The 13815-nt window shown below is 35.3% G+C and overlaps 1 protein-coding gene across 16 annotated transcripts in view; it reads right to left on the reverse strand.

Annotated features, from left to right (window-relative positions):
* Nucleotides 1-13815, reverse strand: part of PAM (peptidylglycine alpha-amidating monooxygenase) — a 123278-nt gene that overhangs the window by 15106 nt on the left and 94357 nt on the right. For 10 of the 16 annotated variants that reach the window (XM_032675213.1, XM_032675218.1, XM_032675216.1 and 7 more), the window contains 2 exons: nucleotides 8562-8867; nucleotides 3465-3594 (listed from right to left, as the gene is read on the reverse strand). In XM_032675213.1, the coding sequence (XP_032531104.1) occupies nucleotides 3465-3594; nucleotides 8562-8867 (436 nt within the window). The remainder of the gene's footprint in view (nucleotides 1-3464; nucleotides 3595-8561; nucleotides 8868-13815) is intronic. The other 6 variants (XM_032675222.1, XM_032675220.1, XM_032675225.1 and 3 more) reach the window with 1 other exon arrangement.

The following is a 13815-nucleotide window of genomic DNA, read 5'->3' on the forward strand; positions in this document are numbered from 1 at the left end:
TTTAAACAGTTTTATTTTAAAAGGAGTCCAACACTGGTAAGGACTTGCTGTAGGTATGAAAGGTATGAATGACCACAATTGGAGAACCAACACTGCACAGACTGAACTAGTCTTATTTTAATCTACACGGACAACCACAGAAAAGAATATCAGTGATGGTAGGTATTGTACAAAAAAAAAAACAACCAGAAAACACAGTTGTATCTCTGGAGAACTGACTATCTAGACAACTTAAAATAATTACTGGCTTTCAGTTCTTAGTAACACTGCTGTCCAGACTTCTATTCCCAGCTATCCTGGGAACTGAGTGCTTTCAGTGTAAATAAGAGATTGTAAGGTATGTTATGCAAAGAAATTCTAGTGAACTCTGAAATGAGTTTTTGGGAGTGATCTTCCATGCATCTTCTCCTAGAAAGGAAGTCTGACAGAGAGGACAATTGGCATGCTACAGAATCACAGTCACTCTTCCTCCCAGCACTTGAGACCAATTTCCAGGCAGTCAATGTTCCTTCATTTTAAGTGACAAATAAGAACACAAACAGTGCTGATTACTTCTAGCTTCAAAGGAGCAAGATCAAAACCAAGATCAAGACCAGAATAACTGAACACCTTACTATTATATGTCATATTGCTCTGCATCATGATTTTCTAATAGGTTCTGAACTCTGATATTGAAGGACAAGTAAAATCTGCTGCATATTTCACTATTTCCAATTTCAAACCTCAATGTAATCCCACAGTTATGTTTCTACTTCTCAGCTAGCCATTTCATACTAATACAAACAAATTATTGCTAAATTTACCATCCTTCTGGTGGGCTACCTATTAAATTTAGACAGACCACCTGACCTCATAAAACCTGAAAGCATAACCCTGAGCTCTATTCTTGATCAATATCCATTACCATTGTGGTACTGTGCTCAGCCTGAATTTACCTGCCTATCTTGTTAAGAATGCAGTAACAAGAATGTAGCCCGTATTCTTTAATATATTCTTTATAAATTCCATAAAGAGGATATATTTTTCATCATAAAATGCAAACTAACTTCCAACTGATTCATTACTTAGACACCCGAATAGTTCTGATTTGTTTCATTCCGCCCAGCACATGCTGCATATAGCAAGGACTGTTCCAAAAGTGAGGAGACAGTGTGATAGAAGAATCTGACTTATTTAAGATGATTTTTTTTTTTTAATCAGGAGCAGAAGGAATGCTACCACCACTGCAAAGCTGCTACTATATTACAGGGCTTGTCACTGCATAATTGCTTTTCTAAAGCGGACAGAAGTTACCCTGAACGTACAACAGCACATTCAACCAGCTATATTTAGTGAAACAAGGATCTACCTTTTGTGGCAGATGTTAATAATGCCTTGGAAACATTTGTGCATAGCCTAACAGCACAGATAATTTTTGTTTAATTTGCTTCTATACTATGCAGGTGAAGCACTGAAACAGAAAATAAATTCTGGGCTTTCAGGCTATTGATTTATCACATTTATGATTTGGCAAGGAATATTATACTCAATTAACTGTGTATTTGCAGCTAATAATAAACGTTGACTTAAAAGCCTTGTAACTTCTTATGCCTCCCGCATACGACTGTCATGATGAACACTTTTCAAATACTAATCTTTTCTTGAAAAATGAGAACACTCATTAGTCCTTCCTTTTTCAGCACAAGCCATGAAAGGGACCCAAAACGATTTCTTATGCCCATGACATACCCAAAGACAAAAAGGGAAGGCTGACTGGGTGAGTACATTTTGTGTGCCTCTTCTCTGTGCCACAAGATATGGAACAACAGCTTAACCACCAACATGTTTTCCCAATACATTTTAAAGTCACCATATTCTATATAAAACAGTGGGTTTAGTCTAGCTGACTTAAGGGCCCCTACCAACTGATTTACTGTGCTTCACAAAAAGAAATAAAAACCTCTAAAACTTGTGAAAAAAACCTCTCATAAATTAGGATTTAATGTTTAGTCACCTTTACAGAAGGCTCAAAACAGCAGCTTCTCTCACATCTTACAGTGACTGCTAAGGACAAAGCTCAGTTAAGTGAACATGTAGTGCTACTGAGCACAGCTGGTAGGGATGCGGATTTCCAGACTACAGACCACAACTCTGATCATCTTCTGCACCCACGACTCAAGTTTTGTGCTCTGGATTGCTGCTATACCTCAATTGCCAGACACTCAAAAATACAAGTACCATTCTATTTTATAATATTTTTTCAATTCTTTCTTCAACAGCACAAAGAACAGCACTCACATTCATGTACAGGAGGACAAAAAAACTGAATTCAGTATCAGCTTTTACAGAATACTTAAAGCCTGAGTAATACAAGTTGCATAATGCATTATCCTTTCAAATTTTATAGTCTATATTTACGTATACTTGAGCTGGAGAGATCACTGATGTATGAGAAAAATGTATGAGAAGTAAATTATTGCCTTACCTGCTGCATTATGTTATTTAGCTGAAAACCCAAATAGCTTACTTACTTTCATAAAACACTATTCTAAGCACAATTTCTTATTATAACATTGAGAATGCTGCCCTTCCATTTTTTAGAAACTATGTTACCTTAAAATGAATTCATTGGGATTTGAAAAAAACTCCTTACCAATTAGCCTTTTAGTTATGTATATGGAGAACAGATGCTTAGAGAGAAGATAAAACCTCACATTTAAATAGGGTACTCCGTAATATTATGTTACAGGCTAATACTAATTCCTTCCAGTATCCTCTTACAATTTCATGGAAGTTTTTCAAATGTGTTCATATAAACACCTATAAAATTTTAAAGGTCAGAGACATAAGAACACTGTACAAATAAGGACAGTATTCTTCCTTTGCAATGTTCTGTTCTTAAAATAATATACCTTTGAGTATATTACTTTACAAACAGTAGAAAAACAGCAATTTTAAAGTTTGGACATTTTTTTTTTGTTCGAGTGGTGCTAAATGTAGCAAATTTTATCAAATGAGTAAAACAAAGTCTGATTTGAGAAAGTATCTTCTAAGAATCCAATTTTGTTCAGTGTACATAAACAAAAAGAAGAATGAGGATACACTGGAGCTAGCTGTGTTTGTCTTTAACCCAAGTGCTAATAGCAGTACTCCATACTAAAACATCACTCACCCAAGCTAATTATTCCTGTTAAAACCCATTATTAATCTTTGTGAATATCATATTAACATGGTCATACAGTTTAAGGAAGGATCTAATGTACTGTGTTCTTTTCCTCTGGAGTCACATTCTTACTGCCTTAAGATAGGAATCCCATCATCTTGAATTGTCAGTCGCCACTTCCATTCCGAGTCTCTGAAAGGCACTTTCAGCCAAAGAACTGAATTTTAAATGGAAAAAGAACTGTCTTTCCTTGAGAAGGTCTACAAACAGCACACACCAGTTTGACCTTCTAACTTGCCATTCATCAAGAGTCTCTACTTACTTTTCATCCCAAACGTGATCACCTCTGTGGAAGATAACAAGGTTATTTTCAGGGTCCAGAGCCAACCCAGAAACTTGGCCTAGTTTGAGGTCTAACCCAGGCCACTCCACAGCCTCTTCTATGTGAAAATCTGATGAAAAAAACAAATAAAACCAGACAATTATGTAGCATATTTATTAAAAAAACCAAACATGGTTAACTGGCATTTGGTACAGACTATTGGGAATTACATGGACATTTTCTTACATACAGTATTTTCATTAATGCATTGCAATTTAATCCAAGCATAGTTCTAATACAGTAAAGCATTAACAAGCACTGGCATCTTGCTATACATAGTATGATAGAAATGTCAAGACCACTTTTGACTCCATTTTTTTCCTCCTTCTTATGAGGATACATGGACACAGACTCCAGAATTTTTAGGAGCTCTATAAATACTTTCTATACTGAAAGATTACAAAAATATACAACTACAATCCAAAATAATTAGTCAAATTTAAATATTAAGCTATCAGTGTTTTATTAAAAATGCATAACAAATACTATGAATGACTAAATCAACTACGTAGTAGAATTGATTGATTCATGATCTTTTTTAAGAAAAACATACAGAGAAAAAAGAAAAACAGCAAAGAGAAACAAATAAAACAGTAATTATGTGAAGTTTTTCTACGACGTTTCTTACAGCCAACATATGCACTAGCTCTGGAGAGTGTTCATATCCTGATTCAAATACTACATGCATAAGTAGGAAACAGATGTCTAAATCTGACTAAAAAAATGAAGAAGGGTAAAATATCTGTCATTGTTTATGGCATAACACATTGTTTTTAAGAAGAAATACTCTACAGCTTTTGAGTAACACGAATCTGATTTCCATACTAAATCAACAGCACAGGATTCAGCAAGTGAACCACTACTGAAAGGTCAAATACTTCTTGTGATTGCCTTAAAGTGCAAAACTCCTCAACTAAGAGAGATTAATTTAGTCTCAATTTAAAAATTAATATTTAAAAGATAAAAAAATGGTTACTTCAATCTCTGCTTTACGTAAATACAGACTTACACTGATAAAAGGTAAAAACAGTTAAAAATTTTAAAAATTTGCAGAGAGTTAACTACAAAGATTATTTTCTTGCAGACTTACTGCTTAAATATTATTTGTAAGTGGTTGCTCTTATGTTGCTCTGGCAGTATATTGAGACAAATGAACTATATTACCAAAAATAAAAAATGTAATGACAAGAAAAATCCCTCTAATTCCAATAAAAGAAAAAAAGAAAAATTCAAAAATGCTTTCTACATGTTAGGAATTCCATCACTGCTTCCTTTCAGAAATTAATTTTTTCAGCATAATTCAGTATTTTTACAATGCATACTTTGTATGTAGGTACATATAGCCAAACTGATGCTGAATAATAAGCAATCTCTTGGAAGTTATGTGAAACTGCTTCACTAATATTCAACGTGTTTTGACAGCATCATGCTGTACTTTTCAATTTTCCGTTCACCCAAGTTTGTGAGTTTTGCTGTGATCCTAAACACTAATCAGTGGGGTACCATCTGGGCAGGTGAAACACACTCACGAAGTGCCAGGGCATCCATGCTTTGAACAAAAGGCAGATCACACACCTTAACACACAGCACCCAAGGAGTTTGAGAGGGTTCGTCTGGAAGTGATCTTTCAATGAAAGGAAAAATTAAATGGAACACAATGTCTAAAAATCTATATGCCACCTGTGCAACCCATCTGTTGTGATAAGCATACCCTCCCCTTCCATCTCACTTGGAAGAGATGCAGTCTGAGCAGTAACTACAAGGATGCAGTGGAGGGAAAATCATTCTCCACAATCTACACAATGGAAATACAAAATCAGTGCTGAAAACCTAGTGCAAACTAGGAGACAGGAGTTTTAGATATCACAGCTAGAGTTGGTGACAGAGAAAATCTAGAGGTTTACACAAACCCAAAATAAACCTAAGGCAACTGTAGTGAATCCGAGACAGTAATCAGAAACTTCTAAAATAAGATGTTCTGCTCTGTAGAAATTTTAGCTGAACAAAAGCTCCAAGCTAAAATAAAAGCCATTAAGGAAAAATTGATATATATTCACCCTTCTGCTCAGTTCAGTTGATCACAGCAGGTGCAGTGCCATGTATATTCATGGATGCTTGGATTTTGAAAGGAATAAAAAGAGGGAAATCCAGTGTCTGCTTCCTCACTTGCTCATCCCATATCAGTTCAAGCTAAATTGAAGTAAACTTGTCTATGTTTCATGTTAGAGTGCCCCTTAGTTCCCAAGCCTTTTCAAAAAAACTAGCAAAAAATAAAAGGCTGAACATAAGAACCCTAAATTTTGGCTTCTGTAAAATTTAGTCTCCCAGAAGGCATGTACTAAAAGACTTCTGACAGATCTAATGTACAGTGAAATACAATTTATCGCGAGAGCTCCAGCCTCTATACAACCTTTAGATTTCATTAAATGTTTCCACAATTGGTTAATTATTGTTACATTTTCTTTTCCCTCTGCAAGTCTCATACTGAAAGTCCTTTGATACAGGTTTATCTTGAGCCAACTAGCTTTTTACAAAATCTCACTAAATTTAAACTTCATTTATCTAAGACTTATTACTATTTCCCTACAAAAATAAGTGGTCTACAGAATAGTTTCATGTGAAACCAAAGAAAATTTCTTTTCCCATTAAAATAATTTACAATTTCTTTAAAAAGATCACCAGTTTTGTTGTAAATGAGATCTCTAAGTACCAGATCTTCCTTCTTTCAATTTAGAGTAGTTCCTTTCATATAAAAAAAATTAAATTAAGAATGACATAGATTTAGAACATCCAAGTCATCCTCTAATCCTCCACAAATGAAATATTAAAGCCTTATTTATTGGCAAAATTACAATTTGCTGTCCAGAATTCCCTGAAAGATCTTTCAAGCTTTTAGCATTACATTTTAAGTCATATTGCATTACTTTCTGCCACCAGAGTAGTAATTTGAATCTTGACAAATCTAAGGAAGCACTGCACAAAGAAGTTTTTAAAATTAGAAAATTACACTCTTTGCCTTAATTAGGAGTTATAATTGTACTGGTTGCATGTTAAACAACTTGACTGATTAGTGACCAGTCTCAGGGTAGCAACCAGGAAGTAGTATAAAGTTACAAACATAACATTTATAACAACTTTACTTAACATATTGGCCATTTGCTTTTTCAGGACAGTTACATGTTTAAAACTGGAATATGCGCAAGACTAAAAATATTAAACTATTTTAATTCTGGTAATTATTTAACAGTTAATTGAAATTAATTTAACAACAAAGTCTTGCCCTAAGAATACTGGGAATTTTTTCAATTCAATACAGTAAAGAATTTTACAAAGGGTGCAATTTTTTTCTTAAATTAAGACAACTTTAAGTTCCACTTCTTCCTCTGAAGAGGAATATTGTGTTATGGAAGATTTTGTTCTTACATATGTAAATACTTTCCTAAGCAGAAACTAAACGTGCTTAAAGATGCTATTGCTACAAAAGTTCTTTTGCCAAAAGATGGCGCTGGCACCTTCTTTAGGTCAGAACTTCTGTCCTTAGAAGTATCACAGACACTAACCCCTCCCCAACAATGCTAATTAAGGAAATTTGAGTTTTCTTTTCTGCTGTATCTCAAAATCGCATCATTTGAAAGTCCTTTTATTAACTAATCCTTCACCTACAAATTACCCACGTATGAATATATGGCTACTAATGTAGCCGAGCAAATGCTTTCTGTAGTTACAATTCACGCCATGAGATGTGCCACACTAAGCCATTTATTTAGTTCACTGAGACTTTCTCCTCTGAATCAGTGAAAACAGAAGGAAATTTTTGTCTTTGCCTTCTACATACCATGTGTTATTAGTCTGAGCTAACTGCTTTTGCAGAAATGCTCATGCACATGGCTCTTCTGAGCACTTAATTCCAGTGAGGTTTATGGAATTATTTATGATTTACACTTATGTCAGGCACATGGTAACATCCTACCTGTTTTTTTGCCCCTATGTCAACAGGCTCTGCTTTAAATGCATAGCATAACATAGAATTGGAAAGTCCTTGTCTTTACTTACACAAATCCAGGATTTTGCTAAGCTTGATTATTGTAACAGAGTCTCATATAAGTGGAGACAATACATGTTAACATTACAAACAGAAATAAAAATCAAGTGGATTATGAATAATACACATTTGTGTACAAGAGTACTTAGAAACATCAGGCTGGGTGGTTGCAACAAAAAAGCAGGCATGTGTGGCCACAGCTTACACATACAGATGGCTTCCATGCATACATTCCAGTTTATTTTATGAGATACTTGTCATATGCTGCATTATCTGACTTTCCACATTAGCAGGTACGGCTAAGCACAGTCAATATCACAGAGACCAAAATGCAAGTAAAACAAACACAATAGTTCCATGGTTTCTGCTGTCTTAGAAACCTGAAGGGAAACAACTGTAATTCTAGAATAATAAAACAGCCTGTCTGAGAATATTTGGATAGTCAAGCCCAATTTGAAATCAATATGCAGAAAATTTTACTTCTGAAGAATTTTTCAGGATTAACTACCGCTCTTTCTGAATGAGAGAAAAAATATTCGATAGAATTGCAGGAATACATTTTATAAAATTGTATATCTGACAAACGAAGGTAATCAGAAAACTCATAAAATGTATTGATTATTCCATTGACCATTTAATAGTAGTTACTTGTATTAAAGTTCTTCATTTCCTGTGACTACTATATCCTGTATTTACCTTGTTTTAGTATAACTGATATAAAATCATTAAGTAAAAGTCTACAGAGTCAAAAAACACTCTATTGTCCAGAAAGTACTGGTATTGTACCATCAGTAGACTTTCTTTCTTGACACATGGAGGGGGAAAGAACCCCAACGAAACACCTCTAAAACGGAGGGAGAACACTTACATAATTAGGAAAATTGTCATGTAAAATACTTCCACCAAGCCTGAACTGATACTCCCTTCAGATTTTGCTAATGTGGATCACAGCTCTTATAGTGCATTTCATTGTACAAAATTAACACCTAACCCACCTCCTGTATGTTCTTTTTCCCAGCTTCCCTCACCATGTTTAGACTGTTGCAAAGAGAAATGTCTGTTTTCTGGTGGCCTCAAAGTAGACTCTAGTCTGTGAAATTTGTGAATTCTGTCTCTGAGAAGAATAGTATCGTCCCTCTCATCATGATTTGTGATCTCTCTGGCAAGATCCTTCTTTTGGACTACATTAGCAATCTCAGCTACAAGATCCGATTCTGCCTTTTCTGTAGGTTTATATTTATGCATATGCACAACATCTTCCCTTTCTCCTAGCAGCTTGGAAAGGAGTGAATAGAAATCACCTGTACAGAAAAGAGAAAAGATAACAGGAAAGGAGGAAGAGAAATAATTATAACAAATTGTGTAACTTTAGAAAGCTTCAGCAAAATATACGGTAACAAAGTTATTCAAACAGTTATTGGCAAAAGTAGTAAAGAGGAACTGTTCCAGTCTCAGGAACTGAATGAGTTTCTGGTATAAAAGATAAACTCAAATTGCTATTGACTTTACATCACATAGAAATTCCCACTTTTACCTGATACTCTGGCATCAAAAAATCATCACCTCTACACAAATGTTCTTGGAAACATGGAACAAGAGAAAAAAGAAAAGAGAAAGGGAAGAGAAAAAGAGAAAGGGAAAAGGAAAATAGTACGCACATTTCAGTAAAAGAATATTTATGATGGAATTATCTGGATTTGCCAGGCTACTGCAGAGTTACTATATTTTCACAAAACAAAGAGGGAAAAATTGTATAGTTTTATCAATTTTTTGCTTACAAAGACAATAATAGACCATCATGATACATTTCAAAGCATACGTTTTTGAAATCTGTCATGTATAAGAAGCTTAAGCTGTAAAACCCCAAAATTTCACATTTGCAAACAGATTCCATAGCACCCACTGTAGAAAAAAGACAAACTAGTAAAACAGAATGATCCGTTAAACTTGCATTTATTACTTCAGTCTGAGTCCTGTCCCTCCTCTTAATCCAAATGATAACAGTCTTTAGCCATGATATCATCTGGCAATGTAGGGAACAGTATTTTTATTCCCATAACATTCTTAGGCATCAACAAGAATTTCAGTTAATTCCAGAATAATAGTTCAAAGCACAAAAAATGAAAACAGAATTTATTAACCAAGTATCTTGGCTTAAAATCAACTGCATCATTTGAATGGAAAGAGACATTCAGTGTGCTTTAAGAGTTAATGCAAGTAGGTATACTTCTATTGCAAGTACAATTCATTCAATTAAAAATTTGTATTATTCTATGGTAGGCTGTATAAGACATTTTCTAGCAAAGCAAAACTATAACTAATGAAGCTTTCACAAGAAACAAACAAACAAAAAACCAAAACAAAGGAAAAAAAACCCAAAAAACCATCCAGAACCAGAAATCATCACTTGCAGCCTGGGACAGAGTAAATTAAGTCTTTTGTAAATGAAGCTGAAAAGATGTGTCATATTATTAAACAGTCCCACTTCAATGATTTTGAGTAGGATTCCATTCCTTGCCCTTGGAAATGAAATATCCCAGATGACATCTTCTGTCAGAAAATAATTACTGAAGAAACAAGGCCCATTTCAATGAAATTAACAAAGCAAATTAGAGAGAAAATCATTAAGCTACATAACAAATATGAATTATTTGCTTCAAATGCAACTGTGAAGCTAGAGCACCCCACCATCTTAATATTGTCATTCAACGAGTCCAAGTACTGATTCAAAACAAATCCAAATATTTTATAAGTATGATATCATAGGATTTTTGGATAGAAACCCTACTTATTCTGAGAAAGGTTTCCAATTACACTAATCAGGTTCAACAGTCTCTACTTAAAGCATCCAATAATTAGTGCTGAAGTAGAAACACAGCTGGAATTTCCTTTACTTAGGAAACATTTGGTACTAAAATACTCTATATTGGCCTTTTTTTTCCAACATTTGAAAAAATAAATGTGTTTCATATGTACAAATGTTTTAGTTTTATCTGTGGCTGGAGACCCACAGGCCAACTGACTTCCCTACAAACAATTATTTCCAACAAGAGGTCTCAGTGGTAAAAACAGTGTTCTGCTCAACATAACTGTGAAAAATCACCCTTTAATCTGCAAGTCTAGCCTATTTTAAACTGCAGGCCTTTTTAAAGCAAGTTTAGTGATAGTTGCCCAGTTCACCCTCTCCTATTTCTGTGCCAACAGTCTAATCAACTAACTTGTAATTAGTGGTTGCAAAAGGACAACATATTACAGTTTGTATAAAGGTTTCAGAACCCTAACTCACAGCACATATGCTCATTCTACTTGAATGAAGAAGTTTGACAGCTTTGTGCTTCAGCCAAAGGCATTGCATTCTACCTCTGTTGTGTAATTGTTGCCATAAAATAATTAACTCAGCCTCCAAAATAGATACTGCATGTTGATTTAAAAAAAAAAAACCCCACACAAAACAGATAAAAAAGTGCTTTAGCTTACTTGTCTGATATTAGCTCCTACAAAACAAACTGGTACAACATAGGGCTCAATAGAGGACAAGAATAAAAGACAGCAAGGGAATTCAACTTAAAAACAAGGTAAGTCCAGAGAACAATTTTTAAGAAAAATAAAAAATTCTAGTAGTCTTTATGGAAGCTGTTAATCAGGGATTCAACTCCAAGTAGGTTGATCAGCACTGATTCAATAATCAAAAAATATATGAGGAACCTTCAAACAGTGGAGTACAGAGTAAGGCAGTTTGAGTATGTTGTTATCAGTGGCTATAAATGAGATATTTTCCAAGCTGAGCTTGTCCTGTTGGTGCTTTCATTAACTAGGGGTTCTGTAACCACAGCAGGTATTTAAGAACTGTTTGAATGTATGGAAAAAGCTGTGCGTGACAGAGTGGAAGCGTCCTGAATTGCGATCCTTTCCTCAAGTAAATGTGTTTGAGGAAATGAGTATGAAATCTCTATACCTTAAGTCTAAAAGATATCCATCTACATATCTGCCCAGTATCTACATATTCTTGGCACAAACACAAGGCTGAAGTCTTCTGTCAATTTCTTGGCATCTTGACCAACTCAAGAGTATTTACATAGCACAGATGTGTGCAGATGTGAAAGTGAAGAATTTAAGTTTCCTGATTACTTAATGTATGCAGCTGTAGCCTGAAGTCCACACATTGAATGGAGGTCCCATATTATTTGAGACCAACATTTTTCAGCTTTGCTCCTGATCTCTAGGCAGATTCCAATATATTTGGAAGCAGTGTAATTTTAAGAAGTAGCTCAGAATTCACTACAGATTAACTAGCAAATAGCAGACTCATGTTGATTCTGATTAGCAGCTGCTCTCTGCAAAGCAACATTCAGCAAACATCAAAGCACAATCTTGTGTTGCTGCTTTACAGCTGTCTTTTACCAGCTGGAACAGTTGAAAAATGTTGCTTGCCTGAAGATGCTCAGTGGGAAAGGAACAGTAGCAAGATGCAATGTGTCATCTGTTTGGTCTTGTTTGAGATGAGTCAGCCTGGCCTTTAGAATGCCTGGACAAAGACATGGGTGAATAAACAACTTCTCTTATTGAAAAAACTGTATTCTACCAGTGCAGTGTCTGGGAAGCTGCTTGATTACGTCACTTTCAGAGAGGATACTTACAGGCACCTCTTATGGGTAAGCTATCAGAACACCTCCCTCTACATAAAAGATGATTGGTTACAAATACCTACAAGTTTACTCTCTTCTGGAAGAAGTGAAAGCAGTTGAGACCAACATCTTCAGAATGAAACAATGCACAACCATATTCCTGTAAGTTTAAACTTCTGATGGTGGTTTTACACTAGCAAAACTCTTCAACAGAACAGTGTTTTGGTAAACAGTCGTACAAACAAATAAAATCATAACATCGGCAACTTCATTGAAAAACATGAGTTGAACTTCATCTGATCTCAATACAAGGTCAGATTAGTTTAAGGTTAATAAAGCAGTTTACATATGTAATGTTTTTAGTCATGTAGTTTAGTTTTAGGTAGTCCTGTGAGGAGCAGGGAGTTGGTCTTAACGATCCTTATAGGTCTCTTCCAAATTGAGATGTCCTAGGATTCTACGTCTAAAACCAGTCCTTTTTTTTCCAGTGCTAGAGCACAAGTTCCTCAATTTGCAGTGAGCAGTCGCTGTCCGTGGTCCTTCAGCAGCACACCATTGTGCTGATGGAAGCACCAGTTCCCAGTTTAGATGAAGTATCTAGCCATGGTGCTGCAGGATCAAGCTACATAGCTGGGAATTTCAGCCACGGTAAGCCTGTCCAGAGAGCTTGAATGAGTACCTGTTAAGATACATAGGTGAAACTCATTTTGCTGCATTTTAGAAAAAAAGGCAAGACACTGTGGTGGTGTCTGAGAATTTTCATCTCCAGAATCTCTATTTTTATCATAATGCCTGCACAGTGTCACTGAGCCAGTTCAGATAGGCTCCCCAGCCTGTTACTGGCATTCCAGACTTTATGTTGTTCCTTCCAAACTTATGTCTTCGTCCTATCATAATAGGATCGGGAAAGAACCTTTCATAGCTAACTTTGGGCTTCCCAATTATCTCTGAATAAAATGGAGTGTATTCTGAGACTGCATGCTCCTTGTTCAGTGGGTTCAACTGGCAAAAGCAGTCAGGGATTCTGCCTTTTCCTAAGTTCTGAAATCATGGTCTAAATGACATGGTCTACAACTATGACTTTGCCTCACTTTAAAGCTCACGTAATGTCCATGTAATATTAATTTTCTTTGCCTTCTTTGGCTCCTAGATGAAGCTACCAAGGTCACTGTAACTGGCATACATAAGATAACATCGCTGGTATAAAAGAAGGGAAGAAAGGCATGGAAAGACATTGCATAAGTGAACAAGGTCTAATGCCAGGACACAGTTTGACATAACAGGCCAAAATAATTTTCAAAATGTCTTCTAGTCTGCTATTATTTTTCATGCAAATCGTGATCTAATCTGTTGCTTTGATGAAAGCATTGGAAAGATTCATGAGAACCAAAAAATATTAAGTAATATTAAGGCTGTTTTCTATTTGAAGGGATTTGAGGGGCTGGAAGAAAAGATTAAGCTACTCTAGAGATTCTTGGCCATCCTCACTGCCCTAAGTAATGTGCACTTACAGCACAGCCAAACCGACATGTCTGAAGAACCAGGAATTGCATCTGCTCTCAAGGCATTTCTAAGCAGCTTACAGAGCTAAAAAAATGATGGAAGGTAAAAAAAAAAAAAAAAT

This window comes from Chiroxiphia lanceolata, chromosome Z (genome assembly GCF_009829145.1).
Source record: "Chiroxiphia lanceolata isolate bChiLan1 chromosome Z, bChiLan1.pri, whole genome shotgun sequence".
In the NCBI taxonomy this organism is placed as follows: Eukaryota; Metazoa; Chordata; class Aves; order Passeriformes; family Pipridae; genus Chiroxiphia; species Chiroxiphia lanceolata.